Source organism: Pseudonaja textilis, chromosome 1 (assembly GCF_049901715.1).
Source record: "Pseudonaja textilis isolate UNSWEBS1 chromosome 1, rPseTex1.2, whole genome shotgun sequence".
Lineage (NCBI taxonomy): Eukaryota > Metazoa > Chordata > Lepidosauria > Squamata > Elapidae > Pseudonaja > Pseudonaja textilis.
The window spans coordinates 36,974,883-36,999,065 of record NC_141990.1 but is presented as its reverse complement, the minus strand read 5'-3'; the positions used below and the strand labels follow the sequence as shown (position 1 = coordinate 36,999,065).

Here is a 24,183-nt window from a genome sequence, read left to right as displayed (position 1 = left end):
CAGCTTTGACTGGAATTCTCTGAAAATGGTGAACTGAGCAGCAGGGCAGTTTTTTCCTTCTGCTGACAAACAGCTGATTTTGCTGGCAAAGAGCCAGCTTTGGTGGTTTGATTTTAACAGGAGCAACTAGGAATGACCCAAGATGATCCTTGGATGATCGTAGATCTACTGGGGAAGAGGAATCTTGATGGTTGCAATTTTCAATAGTAGCTACCAGACAGTTGGATCTCTCATCTTTTCCTTTCAGCTGTTTGTTCTTTTGAAGCGCACCTCAGTTTTTAACTGCAGTTCTTGAAGTTTTCTTTTTGACTTTTATCTGTAACTGTTAATTGATGGATTGAATGCTGATTTATTCTAACTCTTTGCTGGATTTTAATTTGAATTCTTTGTGGTTTTTTACGGCTTCATTTCTAATATAAGAACAGTTGCAAATCACTGTCGTTTTTGCGATATGGAAGTCAGTGGAAATCTCTTCAGTTGTGAAAGTGATCAGGTTTAATTCACATTTATTTTCACTACAAAGATTTTTGTATGCTATTAATTCTTAAAAGCTCTGGTCTTATTTCCTTTAACTTCTGATGGGAATTTCTCTTTTTCTCTCTTCATTTTTCATTATGGAAAATATCTCAATTCTTTCTGCAATTATTCTGTTCTGGTACCTCTATTTCCCCTGTCCAAACTCTTTATGTTTGGTTGTGAAATCTCAATTACAGGACAGTTTTGTACTGTTATTAAAAATGCAAACAGTGCAGCAGCTGAATAATTATCCTTTGAGAAGCCTTTGAAAAAATTGCTTTTTTAGCTTTGACTGACAACAACTTCTAAAAGTCAGAAAACATTATATGTTATATAATGTGTAATAAGCCAGATTTCCATCTGGAGGACATATTTTTTGTGTTCACCTTCAAAGAAAGACTATGTTTCTGTCTTTCGTCTTTCAATAAATAAAATGGTTCAGTTTTCCATATAATAAGATACATATTGTCAATCAGTAGATCAGTACTAAGTGGAACATTTTGGTTTTTAGTGCTTTGGGTATAGTTATAGTTCATTTACAGACCCTGGATTTAGATATCTAGCAGCACACTGTTCAGGCTATCTTGTAAACTGCTAAATGCAGACAGCAGGCATTTAAACTTTTCACTTGACTTTTCACTTGACTTGAAAAGCCATCTTCTGTGCTTCTCTCAAGGCAATGCTGATGTTTAAAACAGATGATCTCTGTGGTCTCATTACTCTACATTGAATAAAATGGATTTTTTTATTGGCCAAGTGTATTGGCCAAGTATGAATTTGTCTCTGGTGCATAAGCTCTCGGTGCAACATGATAAATTGTCATAATCATAAAATACAATCATCATAAATCATAAGATACAACATTCAGTGATAGTCATAGGGTACTAAATCAACATAAATCATAATAGGGTACTAATAAAAGCAATCAACATAAATCATAAGATATAAACAACAAAGTTATAGAAGCTAAGGAAATAGGTAATAGGAAAGATGAAAATATGAGAAAGATAATAGGTAATACATAATAGGTAATACTAAGTGGTTTGACATCCCAGGGCATAAGACAATGTTGTGGAAATTAGTTGTTTAGCAGAGTGGAAGCATGGGGTGTGGGGTGGAGGGAAACTGTATTTGTGTCTGATTGTTTTGACATGCAGTGCCCTATAGTGTCATCCTATCAGAAGAAGTTGAAACAGTTTATGTCCAGGATGTGAGGGGTGTGTAGATACTTTCACAGCCCTCTATCTGGCTCCTGCAGTATATACAGGTCCTCCATGGAAGACAAACTGGTTATTTTTTCCTGCAGTCTCAACTATTCATTGAAGTCTCTGTCTGTTTTGTTTGGTTACTGTGCCAAGCCAGACAGTTATAGAGGTGCAAAGAACAAACTCAATAATTCCTTTGTACAACTGTATCAGCAGTTCTGATACATCTGTTCATCTGTAGTCTCTTCTTCTTGCTAATCTGAACCCTGTTGGGTAAATATAACATCACTCTGGCAAGATGATCAGACAGGCAATTGCACCCTTTCCTACATATTCTGAGTAGAAGATAGAGCACTGTACCAGGTTTGTTTTGTATTGATTCTATGTGACTAATAGAAAAACTTCGTGTTGAAGTTTTACAAGGATTGCCCAGTTGTATTGGAGCCTAAGAATCCTTGTAAGCTATGTATGTTAGCAATAGCCATTCTTTATTCTTCAACAGCTAGGATCTGAGATAGTGTCATACTTTTGCAGTTAATAGCAACAAAAAAATCTGTAACTTTGTTGTCTGTTTCTTTTATCTGTATTAGTAATAATCAGTGCATTTTATTCATTTATGTAATCCTATTTATATGTCCATCGATCTTTTTTTTTTGAAAATTTTATTGATTTTTAAAAACAAACATAAACAAACAAAACATAAAAACATAAAATATCTTTTTTGAAAGCAGCATAATCCCGGGTTACATCTCTTCGTACAGACACAAATTCAAGTTCATGCTCATTTTTATATTCCATTCCATATCTTATTACTATTCTACATTTTCTATATAGCTTCTCCCCTCTTTTAACTTTCTTAATTTTATTTATTTCATCTCAATTCAAATCATTGTACTTATATTCTTTGTCTGTCCTGTTTCAACTGTCTACTATCTTTTCTCATTGAACAAAATTTCTCCTGTAATCACTGATCGGAGTATGATGCCTTTATATCTTTCCCCTAAAATTATAACACTTAATATAATACATAACTTCCATTCGGATTCTGCTTGGTACATTCTAAAACTACACTGTATTTTAAAAAAAGAAAAAATTATAAATGTATAATATAATTAAAACAACAATCCATACCAGTTCAATTCTATCATTAATATTAATATTCATTTAAATCTTAACAGTTTACACATTACTTTTCAGATAAGTATCATACTTCTATGGGAACACTTATAAACTTTCCATAGTTAATTCCCCCCCACTTCACTTATATTTTATAAAACATTGAGTAATTAAAATGTTCCCGTTCCTTCCTAATTCAATTCTCTCATTTATTTTATTTCATTTATTTTGTTCACAAAAGTTTCACTAAATTACACTGACTATTTTATCCCACTTTTTAATCATACGTTGTTTCCAATTTTCTAACATTATTTCTATTACAAATATAACAATACAATCTTATGTACCTTCACAGAATCCCTTTTTCAGTTAAATTTTCACCCATTATCTCTGAATAAGTCCTGTTTCTTTACATCTTGCTCCAAACCTTTGTAACTTCTCTTCCTTTCCTTCTTCCCTTTCTTCTTCTCTTTCCCCTTTTTACCCCCCTGCCTCTCCACTTCCATTTTCCTCTTCTGTATTCCCCCTTTCTGTTGCTTTCCAACTTTATATCCACTTTTCAAATTATTTTTCCCTTTTTTGGCTGTTTTTTTAAGTCTTAAATTCTCCATTTTCTTTCCCCCCTTTCCCCTTTCTTCCCCAAAGAGTTACTTGTTCATTAAAGATGGCTTCTTCTTTGTCCCAATCTTCTAGTTGCGCAGTCATTTCTTGTTGTTTCTCGTAGATGCAGATCGCCATTTCTAAGAATTGAAAAACAGAGCCAAAGAAGCCCTTCCCTTCTTGTGTCTCTTCTTTATATTTTTTAAATTCCATTTTCAGTTCATCCATAAGTGGTGCCATTGTAGAATTTTTTTAAACAGCCACCCAATTGTTTTTAGTAATTCAAATATAATATCCAAAAATCCCAAAGTCACCAAGCAATCCAAATACACACAAGCTGTTTCTTTTTACACTTTCTTCTTTCTTCACTTTCTCTTCCTGGGGTTACTATTTAGTTCCAAAGTTCCAGTTAATATGTATCTTTTAGAAGTCTTATTGAGATTTTACTTTAGATTCTTTTGAAGTCCAGGCAGTCTCCTCCTTCCAAATCCTGCCCTTATTCTTTTCCTCTCCCTTCCTCCTTATAGAAAAACCTCCGGTTTGCAGGGCTTCGGCAGCAGGCAGGAATCCGCGATCGTGCGTGGTTTCTGCCTGGGCTCACCGCTGGAGCTCCCCGAGGCAATTGGCTTCGGGGCTAAGCCACCTCGTAGAAGTGGTGAAGAGGGGGGAGATCGCCAGCAGGGTCAAGGGGAGCTGCATCTCTCCTCCTCAGCTGGCCAAACTCCCTTTCCCGAAGGCGGTAGGAGTGGTGGTCAGAAATGGCCACCTCAAAGAAGCACTCAGCCGGAAAAGAAAGTGCAGGAGGAAGATAAGAAGTAAAAGTTTTGCCTGACCAGGATGAAAAGCAACAACTAAGGTACCCTGGAATTTAAATTTTATAAAAGATAACATCGCTCCCAAAGAAGAGTCGGAAGCAGTGAAAGAAAGTGAAAAGGGAAAGTTTTTTTTTCTTCACTCTCCTTCCTCACATTGACAACGAAGAGAGCTGAATAAGAAATCGGAAAAATCCGTTTTGGCACTAATAGGTAATTAAGCTGAAAATATAATTAAATGCCAAAGGGACAATAAAGATTTTTGGACACTAAAAAATCCATATGTCCATCCATGTTAAGAAAAGTGACTAAGCAGTATACAGTCCAGCCATAAAAACAAATTTTAAATCATTAAAGTACAGAACATGATTTCTTTTAAATTAAAGGGCTAGAGGATAGCATCAGACATTTCAAACTCTGGAACTATCTTGTGACAGTGAATTCTATAAATGAAAGTTGGACAATCCATAGTCACATTTTCTGCCTCTTCTTCTTCTAGACATTTCTTCTTTTCCTCCATAAGATTTTCTTAAGAGTTTAATTCTTAGTCATTTCTCTTTCCTCTTGTTTCCAAGTGGTAAACCATCACAATTATACTTTTTAAGATGAGTGTTGCTGTATTTTTCTCTGTGATGCATCACATCTCTTTCCCCATGAGAGAGGCATGGTGGATTTGAAGCCTGTCTGGCTGATCCACCCACTTCTGTTGTCAAGGAAAGAAATTTGCATTGCAGGTAGTTCTGAACTGAAAGGCCATTTGTTTCACAACTGTTTGAAGTTACCACAGTGCTGTAAAAAATGACTTACGACCAGTAGTTGCACTTAATGATCGTTGTAGGGTAACTGGGATGTATTTATGATGGTTGCAATGTCCCATGGTCAAGTGTTCAACTTTTGCAAACTTTTGACAAGCAAAGTAAATGGGGAAGCCAGATTTATTTAACAACTAACTTAACAACTGTGGCAAGAAAGATCATTAAAATGGGGCAAAACTCACTTAACTGTCTTGCATAGCAGTGGAATTTTGGGGTCAATTGTGGTAGTAAGTCAAGGCTGCCTGTAATGATATTGGGCCTCTTAAGCTTTGGCTAATTGACACAGTTGTTTTAAGCATTTCCTCATATAATAGATCTCTGGTTGTGCTTATATGGGGTTAGTGGACACTAAAAATTAAACTGCAGGAAGAAGATATATGATAAATTCTGCTTCTTGGTATAGGAATAAGAACGTGTTCTAAAGGGGCAAATCAGATAAGATTTCTCACACTCTCACTACAGGATAAAAAAATGATATTGTTAGGAGACCCATAAATCATGGCTTTTTACACCTTTTCCTCGGCCTCAGCAAGAAACCCATTCACTATTTATGTAACTAGTTTTATGTATTTCGTATGCTAAAACATAGTCTTTTCTCTTATCAGCTCCCTTGTCAATTTTTCAGATATAGAACTACAAATAGCCACTGCTAGGCCAGTTACCCTCAGAATGCCAGCCCCACTTATTCTCTTGAATATCCTCGCCCTCCTTTCTTTTTTACTTCTTCCCTTTGTCTTGTGTACAAATTATCGTCTTGTTATAGTTATAAACTGACAAGTCATTCAGTTGAAAAACAAACAGTGCATGTTTTCCTTCTGTAACGTATCACATTTCTATATCTGCTTTTTCTGATATTTCATGCTTAGAGCCAATGTATTTTTAACAAGAGAACCAGTTTAGTGTAGTGATTAAGGGTCTGGGCTGGAATATGGGAGCTCATGAGTTCTAGCACAGCTTTAAGCACAAAACCAGCTATGTGACCTTGAGCTACTTATTGTCTCAGCCCTAGGAAAAAGGTAGTGGCAAATCACTTCAGAAACTGGCCAAAAAACTTCAGAGACCTGTCCAGGTTGTGCCAAGAGTCAATACTGACTCAAAGGCAAAAAAATATAAATAAAATCTTGAGCTATTGGGTAGTAGAATATATACTAAAAGGAAAATACTATTTTGTGTTCAAATTCTACTCAGAGGGAGACTTCTGACTTTTGTTGAATGAAATAGTCCTTTTATATTTTAGTCCTTTGATAATTCTTTGATAGCTAGTTTTTTTCCATGTTCTTTCATATTAATGCAGACTGTCTTTATTGTTTAGCTCTTGCCTTAACTTTCAGTAATCAATTGGAAGAGCTGCACACAATTCTTATACTACTTCTGATTTTCTCCACACTAACAACCCTGACGATTTTCATTAATACGATATTAGTAGTAGTTATAGTAGTAGAGCGAATTTGGTCTAGATATTAAGTACAAGGCTGGAAAGCAAGAGACAGTGAGTTCAAGTTCTACTTTAGCCATGAAAGCCAGTTAGATGACCTTGAATAAGTCACTCTGTCTTAGCCCAAATCACCTCATAAGGTTGTTGTTGAGAGGAAAATAGGAGGAGAAAGATGTGTTGGATATGTTCTCCACCTTGAGTTATTTGTGAAAATAATAAAGGATAGATAGATAGATAGATAGATAGATAGATAGATAGATAGATAGATAGATAATCATCAATCAGTTCTGACCCTAAACAGTACTATCAGTTGTATCCTCAGCATATGATGTTCTTGAGCATTATGCCAGCCACTGCCCCCTGCCCTGGACTGTTTCTTCAGATCCTTGCAGTTGCAAGCTTGACATAAGAGAAGAAATGGCCACTTGTAGAGTGGCCTTTCTGTGTCATAGCAGGGCTGCCCATGGAAATCCTTATAGGGTCTCTTTAAAAACCAGATCTGCATTACCCAACCGGGTCAGATTGGGGTGATTTCAGCTGTTATTTGCTACTAGTGCTTTTTTTGCCAAGACAAAAAGATGGAAAATGGAATTCTCTTTCTGTTAATTGTCACACATACAAGCACGTTAAGCCCAGTATCTGACAGGTACACCACTTGGAAAGGCCCAGGTCTTCTGAGGCATATTAAAACTCCACTGATACAGCATTGTGATTGAAAGACTAAGACTTGATTTAGATTTACTCCATTTGTGTGCAGGGAGAAAATTCCTCCGGAGTTATAGAACTCCACTATAATTTTAACAGACTGCATTCTACATTTCTTTTGAACTATGCAGTTTCAGTTTGTTTTGATTTATGCATGGAAGAAATAATGGCTCTTTCCTGTGAAGCAGATTCCTAGATGATTGGTGTTTCCAGGCAGAGCTTTTATTTTGCAGAATCCTTACCTTGTTCAATGTAATGCAAAGAAGATCCAGATGTTGTCTTCCATTCCAAACCCTTGTTTTTTGTTTATCTTTTTAAAAGTATTTAGTCCTCTATTAAAAAAGGAAAATGGGATATGAATATAGTACCTTTGGAATGATAACAATAGAATCTCTTTAGAAGAAGGAAAGTTGGACAGATTTCCTTGAGTTGTAGTGGTGTTCTTTTCAATATAAAACAAGGTATACTGTAGCACAATAATGCCCTCACCTGCTGCTGTGTTGATTTTCTATGAATAAAGAATTCATGAAGGGAGATTCTAGCACATGTTTTCTAGTGATGCAGTTGAAGAAATCATGTTTTTTGCTGAAAGGTCTGGTGTAGCCCTTTGGCTGAAAAATTAAATGATTTTGTGATTATTTTTCCAAACTCTTGATTAATGAAATTCTTAGTCATTATACCTTAGTTGTTAACTGAGTTTGTAAAAAGAGTGCAAATTTTGTGAACTTTGTTTTCTAGGTGGAAAGTCATGAATACCTTGTCAAACCTTCTATTGATCCCAATCTTGCTGAATTGAGAGAAAGTATGAATAAGCTGGAAAAAAAAATGCAGGGTGTACTGAACGTTGCAGCCAAGGAACTAAGTATGTTGGAGGGTGAAAATTATTTTACCGAGAAGTACTTTTAAGTTTGTTGATTTTTTTTCTTTCTCCTTTCAAGTCACCATCAATATTGACTTACTTAAGACAGCTTCACAGGCTAAAATGCAGTGCTCCATGTCACCCTTCTGCAGCCTGGGGATTTCTGGGAGTTGTAACCCCAGAACATCTGGAGGCACCGGGTTAGATAAAGCTGCAGCATATTGCTCTTTTAATCCCTTCTTGGAAACTTATTAGGGTTTCTTCAATAAGAAAGTCAGATCAGCTTTCCCACTGCTACTAATATTTACTTTGAACTTCAGTCATTTTCTAGGTTCTGCTAGCACCCTGTTTTTATTCACTCTACACATTCAGGGTCTTCAGTGAATACATACCATTTTTATGCATATCTTCAGGAGTCCTTGATGTGGAAAAGACACTCTGAAGGAACAGTTCTGGAAAATTATTTCACTATTCAAGGATGCCCAGTCAATGGTGTTGTAGCTCTCCCCCCACCCCTTCCCAATTAGTTGCTTGTCATTTCATTTCTACTGAAAATGTTAAAAATGCAAAAGCTGTGGAGTCAGAGGCACCATACTTCGGAACTGCATTTCTCCTTAGGCTTTCTGTATATGTCAGTACATTGAGGAGGTCCACCTAATGCAACTTTGACCGCTAAATTGATATGCCATAATGGGAATGATTATATAAAGAATAAATAGGCTTAGAAAACGGCTATTGCTAACCCTACTATGTTTGTAATTTTGAAATGAAGGTAAGAGTATCCTGTTGACAGATTTATTATAATTTCCTTTGATAATGCTGTCCAAAGCAATTAAATACATGGTCTTATTTAAACACCTACATTTTATTTGTCTCAACAAGTGGCAGCATCTACTTGTCAGAGTTTGAAACTAAAGGAAATTGGCCCTAAGTTGTTACTTCTATGGGAAGTTGAAAAACATCCCAAAAGAAGCCAGTGAGAAATTACTTCTGTATACCCCCCCCCCTCAATTATCATTGTAGCCAGGCTCAGTTCTGGGTTAACTTTATTCTTACCTTAACTTTACCTTGCCTTTACTAAATTGGAATATAGATTGAGGTGGGCATTTATAACACCAAAACTCTCATGCTTCTTGATTGTAGACTGTGGTTTAAGGAGCGTTCCGAAACAAAATATTTAATAAGAGCCTGGTTCTTTTACCACTGTTTTAGGTAATGTGATGATGTTACAAATTAGATATACCTCTACTGTTGGGAGATCCATTAATGAAAATTTATTGGATGCTTTTTTCTGGCCAGCTTGGTGATAGGACTTTCTCCAAGTGCTATGATTGCTCAGTTGACTTTGCAGTAAGGGACCTGGTACAATGTTAAGCAGCAAAACCAAGGAAAAAAATTGATTGAGTGAAGATGATGGAGGTGTGATTTGTATGCTCTTATGGTGCATAATCAGTCATATATGCTATTTCTTCTTTCCTTCCTAAATGAAAAAAAAGGTTTGGAAGCTGGCAAGAGTATCAAATTAGAATGCAATGCACAGTTCGGACATTTTTTCAGAATTACGTACAGAGAAGAGAAGGTTTTGCGGAATAATGTGAAATATAAGATCTTGGAAACCCAGAAGAATGGGGTGAAATTCTATAACAGGTAATGTCAAAATCACAAGTCAGTTCTGTTCCTGCTTTTAGCCCTGAACAGTCTCTTTGAGTATGCTACTTGGAAAATGATTGGGAAAAACAGGGAAAACAGTGGAATATTACAAAGTCAAATGTTGCAAACATTTCTGACTTTTTTGTTTATGTCCAGTGCATTGAAAGATATTAATGAAGAGTATATGAAGAACAGAAAAGAATATGAAGAAATGCAAGATGCTGTAGTTAAAGAAATAATTAATGTTGCATCAGGTAAGACTACGTGCTTGCTTCTGAAATTGCCATGTATGTTAAGAGAATAAATAATTCAATAGAAAGGGCATTGAGCAGATCAGCCATGCATCCACATAGGAACCAGTAGAACTTCCAAAACATTTTGACTTGAAAGAACAAATAGGATATAATTATTATTTTGAAAAAAATTTAAAGTGCCATGGGAAGTATCAATTTCCTATGGGAAGTGCCGTGGGAAGTACATTTTTTTCTAAATTCTATCATGAGGATATATCGATAGGTTAATATCCATTCTCAATCAGAATTCCATCTGGTTCATCATTTGGTATAATAAATAATACCAGTTTTAAAGGCAAAAAATGGTGTTGAAGAAACAGAAAGCATATAGAAACTTCCCACAACTAATTTCTGCTAAAACAAATTGTCATTCTTACTTAGTCTTCATTCCCATCAAATTGTATCCACTCTCCTTTTAAACCGAAATGGATGGATGATAGATAGATAGATAGATAGACAGATAGATAGATAGATTTAAATTTGTTATGGGTGCTCACTCCACTAGACTGGTTGGCTTACCAAAATTTAATACATAATTAAAAGTGTTACAAACATAAAGCAATAGAAGACAGCCTGGTCTAAAAACAACCACAACAATAAAAAGTATATATATTTATTATAGTGTGATTTGTATAGCATAGCATAGCATAGCATAGCACAGCACAGCACAGCACAGCACAGCACATAGCATAGTAGATTATCTTGTTTCAAGAAAGGGAATGTAGGATCTCTGAATTTCTACCTCTTTTAAAGTCACATCTTTGGCAAAATGGGATTTTAGGTTTAACAGGAATTAACAGTTTGTGAGTTTTAAATACTAATTTTGCCATTTTAAAAACAAACTTGCATCATGCTTACACAGACGAATTTTGGCAAATACTCTTGGCTATCTGCACCGTTGCCCTGGTATAAACAATTGATAAACCAAAGTACCTTTTTTGATCACTTCTTGCAGGTAGAGCAGAAAAGCTTTTCCCTGGGTGGTAGGGAAGTGATGAATAGATAACATAAGCATGAGTAAGATTATGATCCAGGCAAATGGACTAGTTTGTAGCTTTCTGTTGCATAAGCTGTTCCAGTTTGCATGAGAGCTCATGACAAGTGGCTGCCTAAACATTTGGTACATAATGTTCCAAGCAATAAGCAATACTTTACATTCATTAGTCTACATATTAATTTCTGATTCTAGACATTGAATATATGTCAGAATAGACTTGTGGGGATTTAACAAAATAGATTCAATCCACAATCCACCTTCAATCCAAATGCTTTGAATAAAGCAAGATATTTTTATTCTTCATTTTTCCAATCCCTCTAAATGCGCTGGATAGTATAAACTTCTAGGGATTTTTCTTTCTCTAAAAAAGAGTTAAGGTTCATTTACACTGTCTTTAGCCTCTTTGCTTGCTGAATCTTGCATTCATTATAGAATGAAATAAAACATAATTAGATGCCATGAGGTCCATTTATCAATTTGTCTACTAAATTCTGGAAGCCTTCAAATAACTGTCTCTCTAATTTATTAATGTACAGATACTCCTTGATTTATGAATATTCATTCAGTGACTGTTCAAAATTATGATGGTGCTGAATGAATGGTGGTTGCAACTGTCCCAGCACCTCCATGGTAATGTGATTGCGATCTGTGTGCTTGGCAGCACATTCACACTTAGGACCTCTTGCTAAGCATCCTGCAATCACTTGATTACCATTTGCAACCTTCCCTGCTGGCTTTCCCAAAAAGTCACAAGTCACTCCCCTGCTCCTCTGTGCTGTTGCTGGCCACTTGTGCACCCCAGCATATACTCCCCAACCCACATGGCACCTCTCCCATACTTTTCCTAACCCACATGGCACCTGTCCTGCACTCCCCAATCCTCCCCCCTCTCCTGCAGCCTGACTTCCTCCCCCACCTGGTAGCGGTTACTTACCTGCCAGACAGCTTAGCAACTTCCTATCGGTTTCCCCACTGATTTTGGTTGTGGGAAGTTGGCAGGAAATTGCCTCTCCTAGTGACCGTGGGATTCAGTTAATGATGATAACTGGGACTGCAGGGATTGCCATTGCTTTCAGATGCAATTACACTTGATTAGTGCATTGCTGTGCCCTTTTGATTGCAAGTCCAGGACCATCTGCCATTAACAAGTGTAGCTGCTTATTTGCTGAATATAGATATTCAGAGCAGGTCCCGTTAAAAGGAAATAAAGAAATGATAGTTCCTTTAAAATCAAAGCACCTATTATAAAAATTATAGGTGGGATTTTTTTGGTCCTTTCTTGCCTACATTGCTGCATTCTGAATTAGATAGAACACACTCATTATTTAGCATATCGTACCAAATGCATTTTTTGCTTCAACGGTAATTATCCAAAGTGCGCTTAACATTAAAAAAATAGTTCTCAACATTTTTGAAAGCAAAGAAAGTAAAATGGAACAAAAATTGATTGTGTGTCATCAGCTCAGTCGATTCTTGGCAGATAGATAGATTCAGGTCCTCAACAACCAATTGCTTAGCAACTGTTTGAAGTTATGACAGATAACTCAAAAGGTATTTATGACCTAGTACAAAAGTTCCAACAACTCCCCCCCTCCCCAAGTCATATAACTGCATTTTGGCTGCTCAGCCACCAGCTTGCATTTATGGATGTTTGCAGCATCCATAATCACGCGACTATGATGTAAAACTTTTTCTCCCAAAACCTGGTGTTTACTTCTGATTTATGGCAGAAACAGGACATAACAAACAATAACTTCACTTAATGACCCTGGAGGTCACTTTAGAATCATGTTTTTTGCTTAATGACTACTGCAACAAAGTTAAAAACACTTTACAACTGTCATGATTTATGACCATAATGTACCAGGTCTTCACTTGTTGCTTAACAAGAATTGTCAGTTGAATCCCATTGGGAAGACCATTCCATTGTATTGATGTCTCCACACAGAGCCCAAGCTGCATGTTTTTATCTGAGAGGGAAGGTAGAAGAGACTCTTTCAAGATGCTCAGACTTGACATGTCACTGGAAGAAGTATGGTAGCCTTTCAGTTGTCTTGAGAACATGTTGTCTGCAACTTCCTCTTTGAGAAAATGAATTGAAATATTCTGTACTAGCTGCTGTTTATGAATATTCTCCAAAGACAACGCTAGGTAAACCAGTCTGAATTTTATATATAGAGGAAGTGATGACCGAATGAAGAACTTACCTAGAAAGAGATCTAAGCCCCCCAAAATACACATGGCATGGGAAACAGCTTCATTATTCCTTCACGTAGAAAGAAGATCCAGTTTTGTTTTAATTATAGTATGAGGAAGCTGGTAGCTTTTATAGGTCTATTTGCAAACCTGGTCTAGAACTTGTGTCATACATCTTATATTTCAGGAAATGGAAGTGTAGTGCCACCACTACCGTACTTTTCCCCCTTCTGCTGGCTTGTTAATCCTTTAATTTGCTATTCCTCAACAAACTCAATGTTACATTCAAACACACCCTTAGGCAATCCACTACCAGATATAACAACAAAACTTGCTGCTTCTGACATGCTGTTTTTCAGGCTCATTTAGGGCAGCATGAATTTGGCTAAAGTTTGTCAGACCCTTGAAACATCATACCGGTAGCTAGAAACTAAATATTGTAACTCAAGCACTGACTTTACTGAGGGATATGAGTCTAATGTAGAAATTATATCTCATCTTGATTCAAATCCAGCACTCCATTTTCCCCATAATTCCTTTTGTGTAATGGACTTTCTTTCTTCCAATTTTTATTCTGTTGTAAGTGTTGGGTTTGTCTGTTAGCATTCTTTATATTCTGCTCCGAGAATCTCTTACATTAATGGGCTTTTGATACTTATGATGGCATTGGTATATTAGACACTAAGTTGGAGGAGAAGAACTAATTGAGTCAGCTGGATTCAGCAGCCTAAATCCCATTGGTTGCTGGAACTTAACTTTGACTGAATTTGAATCTAATATCAAGGGATTTTAAAACTGAAACATATAACATCTCTCTAGCTATAAAAAAAAACCAATTTGATTCCTGATGATTTCATAAATGGAACAATGATGTGGAAGTAGCTTCCTGTTATATTCTGTTTTTCGCCTTTTTAGTTTAACCCACAGCCTTGATCTTTTTTGTTGATTTCCCATTCAACTTACTAAGTAGGACTAACTTTACTTGCTAAAGATCAGTCTATTTCCCACAATTACAAAATTACAATGAAATAAAAATCCAACTGTAAATGAAAAGAATATATTGGGTGAAATTCTATGTCAAATTGACCACAGTTGGTTAAAGAGAATGGTACTAAAATAACATTAGGAATTCCCTTTGGCTTTCTGCACAGTGAGAAAAATATCTGAACATGCTTTCTTTTCAATAGGGTACAGGGAACCCATTCAAATTCTCAATGATGTCATTGCCCAGCTAGATGCCATTGTCAGTTTTGCTCATGCATCAAATGCAGCACCAATACCATATGTGCGCCCAGTTATTCTAGAAAAAGGGCAAGGAAGAATTATCTTGAAAGCTTCCAGGCACCCTTGCATTGAAGTTCAAGATGATGTTGCCTTCATCCCAAATGATGTTACTTTTGAGAAGGACAAACAGATGTTCCACATCATTACTGGTAAGACTTCATTTTTATATCATGTTTGTGGTCTTTCCCGTCTGACCCTGTTTGAACTGCAATTTTTTATGTGGATGCTTTAAAAGGCTTGAAGCTTTGCCTTTAAACAGACAGAAAAAGGTGGCATAACAGTTGTTCCAAAAGAGTATTTTGTGTTTAGGTGTGCAGTCAATTTTAGATTCTAAAGGGAGGCATTTTCAAGTAAGCCTCATGCATCCAAATTTCACTTTTAAAGTGGGAATTGATGCACTGCTACTCTCCAAATAAGAGGGGATGATTTTTGTGATCTGCGAATAAAGCAATAAACTTGGAACAGCTGGGGTTGCCTGGGTGGGGGTTGGGCTTTCTGTGGAAAAAGTCTGGAGCAAACCCCCACCCTCGGTTTGTTTCCTGTTCTTTTTTGTTGTTGTTCCTCCTCATTTCCTCTTCCGGGAAGTCCCAAATAGAAGTAACCCTTCCCCCTTCCACCCCCAACTTGGTTGTAATCAGTGGTGTTTTTTTAATTCACTGTTTTCTATAGCAGTTCTTCAGATTGAATGACTCATACCTTGAAAATGATTGATCTGCAGCACTTTAATCTGTAAAATACCCTAGAGATTTTAGGTGAGGTCTGTGCAAGTGAGGGCACAGATGACCAGTTTGGCCTTTGAATGTTCTGTTCAATTCTCGTGTACCCCTGTGTATTTGAAACATCCATTCTCCTTTATTTTCCTGTAACAAAGCCAGACTTTTCCACTCTCCTGTAGAATGCTATCTCAACAAAATGCCTAAGTAATTTTATGGTGCTTTCATCTACCCCAAAGATTTAATTCCTTCCCTTATAAATAACCACACGGAAGTCTGAAGGATGCACTCTTGGTTATTTTACTCTTAGTTCTCTAGGCATTTCCCAGCCTCTCTTTTCCCATAGCATCTTTGGCGAAACAGTTTTTCTGTGATTTTATGGTTGCTAGGGAGAGCTTCACCCCCAAATTGGACATACCTACACTTTCCTATTATTTACAGACTAGGTAAATATATGATGATTTCTTTGCAACAGTGTGGAAATGATTTGCCGCTGCTGCCTTCTGAGACACTATTTTGGTTTTCCAGTCTAACCTACAGTAATTTCTTTTGTATTTGATTTCTTTTTAAAAAGAAACTGACCATTTCAAATTTTGACATTTCTTAAATGTAAGCTTATGTTTTTCTAGGTGGGAAGAGAGGATAACATTAGCCAAAGGCTAGTTTTGTTTCGTACTCATTAGTTTAATGGAGTTTGCACAAAATCCTGTATTTAAAAAGAACACCGACACCCCCCACCCTTTTGAATTCCATTTGTCACAGTTCTTCCAAGCAAGGCCATGGGCAAAAAACCTTTCACCTCTGGTTAGCCTTGGCAGAGCTATCTCCTTCCATTCATTAGTTGGTCATGAACCACAAGCAGCAAAGGCTTATAATAAGAGGAAGGGCGATCCCAAAGGCTTGGTTGCTTTCGTTGATTTGATTTGAAATGATTGCTTATTATACCCTATGACTATTATTAAGAGTTGTACCTTATGATTCTTGACTCTTGATGAATGTATCTTTTCTTTTATGTACACTGAGAGCATTTGCACCAAGATAAATTCCTTGCGTGTCCAATCACACTTGGCCAATAAAGAATTCTATTCTTTTGCTGGGAAAATAAGTCCTTTTGTTGCTCTTTGCATTTGGGTCATGAATGTGAGTCACCAGGAGAATCCTGCCATTGAAGCTTTGTTTATTCAGAAATGTTGCCTATTTTAAAATTCAGTTGTCTGCTAGACCCTTGTGCAAGAGCGAAAGACTCTTGGCCCTCAGGTGTTCCTGAGCTATAGCTCCCAGCATCCTTTATTGCTGCCCATACAGCTAGTGTTCTGATTGTGGGTGGAGGCATAGGCTTAACAGGAAATTATTACTGCAGATGATAGCAGATATTGACAACATTTGTCTGTAGAAACTGAAATAAGGGACATGCCTAAATTAGCAATAAATATTCTAGTTATATAGAATAAAAATTCTAGTTAAAGACTGTAAAAAACTGTAAATATGAAGTTGCTAAAGAAGGCTGTCCAGTTTACAGTTCTGAAATCCCGTGCAATTTTGTTTAACTTTTGGGGAATACTTGCTCTGCAGGGCCAAACATGGGAGGAAAATCTACTTATATACGGCAGACTGGGGTGATCGTTCTTATGGCCCAAGTAGGATGTTTTGTGCCATGTGACTCTGCAGAAGTGACTATTGTTGACTGCATTCTGGCTCGAGTTGGAGCTGGAGATAGTCAACTGAAAGGGGTATCCACCTTCATGGCAGAAATGCTGGAGACCTCCTCCATCCTTAGGTAAGTGCAGTGACAACTTTTGTTCAGCAGAAGTGTGAAAGGTAAAGACTGTTTCTCCAGGCTTACTGATCTGCCCCTTCTAAAGAACACACAGATGGTTGTAAGATCTATTCTGTCTTCACTTACCTGTTGCTAGAGCTACTTTTCATTCCCCCATTTTTTCTCCTAGCTACATTGCTTCATTGAAAAGTTCTGTTTCCTTCTGCTCTTGCTCCTAAAGAAATCAATAGCTTTTTTCTATTTTTCTATACCCACCCTCAGGGCTTTATTCTTTTCTATCTCAAATTAATTGCTTGCACAACTGATCGCTTGCACAAGAACTGCCCTTGTGCAAAAGGGCATTATATTGGGCCATGGAGTTTCAAGAGGAATCACAAAATCTTGAAAACCTCTATTTCAAACAGCCCAGTAAGCACAGAATACTGATATTTGGGTTGGGGTGAGGTATGGAGATTGTAGGAATTGAAAACAAGGGCTGCAGCATTCTGCAAACTAGATTTGCTTACAGATTTCCCTTGTCCTGAAAATGTCCTTTGAAGGTCTGCTTGTACAAACCCATCTGTAGGTTTAGATTAAGTGTATAGAGAAACTCTGCTTTCTATATAGAGATGAGAAGACATTCATCAGGTCACATTTTAGAACAAACTTAAAATGTGTATTTCCAAACTGGCATGACTTCAATGTAAATGACTACAATGTAAATTTCTTGTGCACACACGCACATACACACAGAGAGAGAGAGAGAGAGAGAGAGAATTTTGTTGTTGTTGTTGCGAAGTCATGTCCTACCCATTGCAACCCCATGTAAGCAAATGCAAATAAAAGTGCAAATATTAGTGGATATAACACACACAAATGTGTTACTGTTTCGAACTGTTCTACTTTAAAAGTAGAGTCTAATATCTTTGTTTTTTTCTTTTAGGACTGCAACCGAGCATTCTTTGATAATAATTGACGAGTTAGGGAGAGGAACATCAACATATGATGGATTTGGATTGGCCTGGGCAATTTCTGAATACATTGCCAGCAAAATGAAAGCTTTTGCTATGTTTGCTACTCATTTTCATGAATTGACTGCACTGGCTGATGAAATACCCACTGTAAATAACTTGCATGTTACGGCATTAACTACAAAGGAAACACTGACAATGTTGTACCGTGTGAAAAAAGGTGAGATGCATTACTCAACTGGGACAGAGAAAATCTGTTTTATTTTATTGTAGAATGAGTGACTGTTTCTTTGCAAAGTTGAAAAATTGTCTCAGATATTTCTCTTTATAGATTGTAAAATATATTTTCCTCTATTTCTACTTTCTTTGATTTTGTGAAAATATAGCTCTTGGGATCTGATCTAATAATATCTTTATAAGAAATGTCAGCTGAGTTGTTGAACTGGACTGATTTTAGCAGATTCAAATAATGAATAGTTGATGAGATCCAAGTAAACAGTTGTTAGAAATAGAGACTCGGGTATTAAAGGATAGTGATGCAGAAATGGCTTCATTGATTACAACTTTTAAAATATATACTTAAAATTGTGAACATATATTAGGAGAGTTAAAAACCTCGCATAGAAAATTAAAATGATCAATCTTCAATTTGTCCCATTTTAATATTCAAATTTTTTGTAAGGAAGGACTTAAATTTGTAACAGCTGATACAGTGCATATCAGCTTGAATATTTATATTGGAATCACCAATCAAGTAAATAATAATTTGAAAATTTGCATTTGTACAGGATTATAACAAAATAACAGAATTGGAAGAGACCTTGGAGGTCTTCTAATCCAACCTCCTGCTCAAAATATAATTTATCTTGGCTGTGTATGTACAGTATATGCATTTGTTATTTATAATTGTGACAACATTTTGAAATCATTCGATGATATTTCAATTAAAAATATATAATAAAATATGGGAAATTTATTAAAATGGTTAAAAATCAAATTGGAAATTATGTTGCACTTTATACATTGTACAAAAATAGAAACATTGTCAAATTTAATTTCTATCAATTTGGGATGCATTTTATTAAGTATAAGAAATCTGGGGGATGTAATCTTATCCAACTCATCAAAGGGTTGATTACAGGTAGTCCTCGACTTACAATCACAATTGAACCCAACAATTTCTGTTGCTAAGTGATAGTTGTTAAATGAGTTTTGCCCCATTTTATAGTCTTCCTTGCCACATTGTTAAGTGAATCACTGCATTTGTTAAGTTAATAACACAGTTGTTAAGTGAATCTGGTTTCCCCATTGACTTTGCTTGCCTGATGGTCACAAAAGTTGATCACATGACCTCTGGGACACTGCAACCATCATAAATATGAATCGGTTGCCAAACATCTAAATGATGATCACGTGACCAGGGGCTGCTGCAGTAGTCCTAAGTGTAAAGAATGTTGTAACTAAAATCCGCATGTGGTTGGAAAAAATGACAAAGAGACATATAGATTTGAAACCGGAGCTTTTCTTACTGGGAATCTTACCAGATGTTTATAGTAAAGATTTGAAATACTTGATTGTAAATGTATTGACTGCGGCTAGGATTGTTTTTGCAAAAAATTGGAAAAATGAGAAAATTCCATTGCAGGAGGAAGTTATTAAGAAAATATTGGAATGTGCTGAGATGAGTAAATTGACATTTGAAATTAGAGAGCAAGAAGATAAACAATTTTATACAATTTGGGACCTTTTCTATCAATGGCTGGATGATGAAATACAAAAATAGAATATTTAGAATGTTAGGTAATAAGGAATATTACTGATTTTTCTTCTCCCTTTTCTTTTGCTACTTGACATTACATTTATAAAATGTTTTTTTTCTTTTTTCTTAAGATAGAATAGGTATGATTATATGATTTGTTATAGAATAAATTACTTAAATCATAGTTATCTCATAAGGCATGATTGAATAAAAGTATAGTCAATTTTTTTTTCAATAATGATATGTGGATATATAAGTTTGAATTGATAATAAGAGTTATTATGTAATGTATTTGTAATTGTGACTATGAAATGAATGCACAAAACTGATGAACCAACCGACACACTGTTTGTATATAAGTATCGAAGAGAGCAGATGTTTTTATGTCTTTGTTTGTTTGTTAAAAAACCAATAAAATTGTTTTTTTTTTAAAAAAAGAATGTTGTAACTATAAATAGTCAGTAAACAAATGGTTGTTAAGTAGAGGATTACCTGTATTGTTGCTATTGACCTGAATACTTGTCAATATTTTGTTTTGGGTACATATTCTGTTCTTGTGTGGTCTGAAGTTATTAAGTTAACATTAAAATTAAAATGATTTCCTCATAATGCTTCTTCAGGGACCTGTGACCAGAGCTTTGGTATCCATGTAGCAGAATTAGCTGCCTTTCCCAAACATGTGATTGAGTGTGCCAAGGCCAAAGCTCTGGAACTGGAGGACTTCCAGAACATTGCAATATCTCAAGAGGAGGATGAAGAACCAGCTGCCAAAAGATGCTACAGGGAAAAGCAGGTTTGTTGGGTTTTACTGTTTATTTATTAAAATGTCTATATTCTGCTTTGCATAATTCTTTGGAAAATATTTGCTAAGTTCATATATATTAATCATAATGTCATTTTGGCTTATTGTGATGAGTTAACACAACCATTGAGACTTGACAACCGATGCATGCTTTTAAAATGAGCAGCCATACAAATCTTTTGAATAAAAAATATAGATCATATTTACAATCAATACTCTTGAGTTTTATAAAAAAAAATGCACTCCTGAGTTGAAAATAAACATAGATTATCATTGTGAATTAAAAATAGTTGGACCTAGAGAAGATGAAGAATACAAGAGGAACATTTTGAAACAGAGAACATTGCTAAATGGAGATCTGGCTTCTGGCTTTAGGTTTAAGATATTTTTGTGAGAGAAATTTTAGGGAATCAGCAGCAAGTCATTTCAAGCAGTCTTGTCAACTTGTATGCTATTTCTGGTGCTCATTCCTTATTGAAGAAAATATTAGTTTGCTTGTTTGTTTTGGCATAAGAGTGGCTTTGCAAGATCAAACTAAGGTGCATTTTAATCCAGCATTTTCTGTCTTACCATGGCCAGTCAGATGCTTCTGAGGTGTTTGTAAGCAGGAAAAGGCATCATCTCCTGTTGTACCCCTACAGTAGTAATTGGAGATAACAATCTTAAAAGTAGTTTTTGATAGACTTGTTCCATACAACTTTAAGTTCTTCCTTTAAAGCTAATGGCCATTACCTCAACTTGTGATAGAAAAATGATTGAGCCCCCTGATTATTTTGGTTGCTCTCTTTTGCACTTTTTTCATAGCCTTTTTTAGATGTGACACTGGAAATTCAGTTAAGATGGAAAAGCTCATGTCAGAACATGTTAACAATTAGATATGATCCAGCTATTGTTTCATTAAAGCTAACAAGTTATACTGAGTCATTGGTCTCCTGCTGTTAAGAACAAAGAACATTGGAGATTAGTTAACCAAGCTTTTGTATAAGGTTATAAAGATTGAAGTTGAGGTGATGGATACATTTGAGGATTGTCAAAGAATCACTTTGTAACTGATAAGAAAAACATATAGGCCATTCATAGGAATCAAGATATCTCCGTCTTTGGAAAGAGAGCACTTGTAATGCAGGGATGTATCAGTTAGTTACTATGGCATTGATCATATGCCTTCTTCAGCTATTACAGATATGAATAATATTTGAGCAATCTGGGCAAGTATGAGAGTGTATCTTTTCTCACTTTTTTGTCAGCTCAATTTGGATTTGGGTAAAAACAGTTCAATTTGTTTATATATTTTTATTTATGTTTATTTGCTTACTTTAGGCTTAACAGTTTTATCTCATTATTCTGCTTTGTTATTCTAGTCTGGCCAATGATGAAATAAAGGACGTATGTTTTTAAAGGTTAATGGTTTAATATTAAGTAATTGACAAATACATTTTTTTTTCTTTTTCAGGAGGGGGAACAAATAATTCAAGATTTCCTTTCTCAAGTGAAAGCAATGCCATTGACAGAAATGTCTGAAGAAGAAATCCGGATCAAACTAAAGGAGTTAAAGGACAACGTTTTGAGGAAAAATAATTCTTTTATAAATGGAATCATTTCCCACATCAATGGTACCTCATGATACATAACTAACTAAAACCACTTGAACTTGTGGTTTTTTTCTGATCATAATCTCTGAATCAACACCACAACTACTTTGTTTCCTCTCAGTCTCAAGCAATAGTAAAGAAGAAGCCTCGGGAATCATCATGTTCCACTTTCTCATCCACATACATAAAGCAAGTCAGAACAGTAGAGTTGGGAAATCTATAACAATGGTAAATAAACCTAGTTGGACTGCCCTGTAGTGGGCTGGAAAGCTCCAGAACTCACATAGGCATCTTCTGTGTTCTGTCAGTTGTACATTTTCTATGCCAGATCCAAAGTGCCTTTGACTGCTTTGGATCTAGATGCTACAGATTTCTTTACATTACTAAATATTATAACCATAAAGATATGCTTTTGCTGCTGTTTGTGTATATATATATATATGTGTTGTATCTTGTTGGGTTGTATTTTGCTGCAATCACTGAAGAATTCTTGTTTCAATCTTACTTTTGAAATATATATATATATATATATATATATATATATATATATATATATATATATTTGTGGTATCCTCTGAAATACTTTCAGGCTGACAGCCTTGGAATAAATCACACTTCTCTGTGTCATTAAGAGGTATGTTAATGTCACAGAAACAAAAAGAGACATGACATTTTGCTATTATTTGTTAGAGGCCAATAGCTTATGCCAATATATTTAACCCTGAAGTTTAGAACAAAAAAAGCATTTACTAAGAGTTGTGTTTAATTTGCATGCTGGTGAAGGTTGTAGTTATAAGACTTCCATGGGATTTTAAACTTAAAATTGTTATCCTTAATGCAGTGTAAAGTTTTATTATATATTTTATTCATGTTTTATTCAAAACATTTCAAACAACCTGAAGAAAATAAAAATCGTTTGTCTTCCCATTAGTTAGTCTTCTCATGAGTTTGTCTTCCACTGTTGCTTAGTGGCATATTATATGCATATTTCTTCAGTGGATCTTTGTGGAATCTTTCTTACATGCCTGTGTTACTGTATTACACATATTACTCATTTCTTTTTTGAACAAATCACAAAAATATAAAAATATTTGCTTTAATATTTTATAGGTAATATTTATGCCACTGATCAGACAGAGAATTAAGAAAATATTTTAATTTCTAGGGGAGATGGACGGCTTTTAAGTTTAATTTTAAAATTAAAGTTTTCCCCTGTCCAGTCCTGACTGACTTAAAAAGATGATGCTCACCTCTGATTCTTGTCCTAGGGACCCTGTGTTGTCTGAGAGACACTTCTGTCATCATGTGGCCATTAGCATGAAAGTACAGAACACAGTAACCTTATTCACCAAAATGGCACCTCTTTATCTACTCACATTTGCATGCTTTTCAACTACTAGGTTGGCAGCGCTAGGGCAAGAACGGGAGTTCACCCTGTCAAGCAGCACTCGGGTTCGAACCCCACCAACTGACAAGCCCAGCATCTTCACTACTGTGCTGCTCCAAGTTTGATTGATAGATAGATAGATAGATAGATAATCCAAATGAAAAGAAGGAATATTTTGTTCTAATGAAAACTCTGCTTTTACTGATATACTAATTTATGTATTAACCATTTATTAATCTGTTTAAATTATGATTGACAAAATGGATATATTTAGTTTTAATCTGCTATTTGGAATAATATTCACTCCAGATAAATATTGAGATCCTTCAGGGGCTATATAGTACTGCTCAATTTTCTAAGAAATCCTTTAAAGCAGGGTTGTCAAACTCGAGGCCCTTGGGCCGGATGCATCACGTGCTGGCCATGCCCACGCCCAATTTAACAAAGGGGGGGAAATCATGTGATGCCGCTGTGACGTCTAGTTTGATACCCCTGCTCTAAAGCTAAGTGAACTAATTCACTAAAACTTGAGCACTTTTCTTCAAAAAAAATTTTCTTTCTCTGAAGTACATGGCAGCTGAAAAAGAAGCTGTAATAAGAATGTAGTAACAGTGACAGTTTTGGGATGTAAATTGTGCTACCGTTGAGAGAGTTAAAGTGCACTTAACTGTTAAATTTTTTTGTGCAAATGATTTTTTTTCCTGCTTAGTTCTAACAGGA

The 24,183-nt window shown here is 35.7% G+C and overlaps 1 protein-coding gene across 1 annotated transcript in view; it reads left to right on the top strand.

Annotated features, from left to right (window-relative positions):
- The window catches only part of MSH2 (mutS homolog 2), a 79,177-nt gene extending 56,171 nt beyond the window's left edge, over positions 1–23,006 (top strand). The window contains exons 9-16 of the mRNA XM_026695995.2: positions 7,943–8,066; positions 9,560–9,710; positions 9,870–9,967; positions 14,387–14,632; positions 16,769–16,973; positions 17,896–18,143; positions 20,303–20,475; positions 21,938–23,006. Coding sequence (XP_026551780.1) covers positions 7,943–8,066; positions 9,560–9,710; positions 9,870–9,967; positions 14,387–14,632; positions 16,769–16,973; positions 17,896–18,143; positions 20,303–20,475; positions 21,938–22,108 — 1,416 coding nt within the window. The 3' untranslated portion in view covers positions 22,109–23,006. The remainder of the gene's footprint in view (positions 1–7,942; positions 8,067–9,559; positions 9,711–9,869; positions 9,968–14,386; positions 14,633–16,768; positions 16,974–17,895; positions 18,144–20,302; positions 20,476–21,937) is intronic.
- Positions 23,007–24,183: the final 1,177 nt, after the last annotated feature.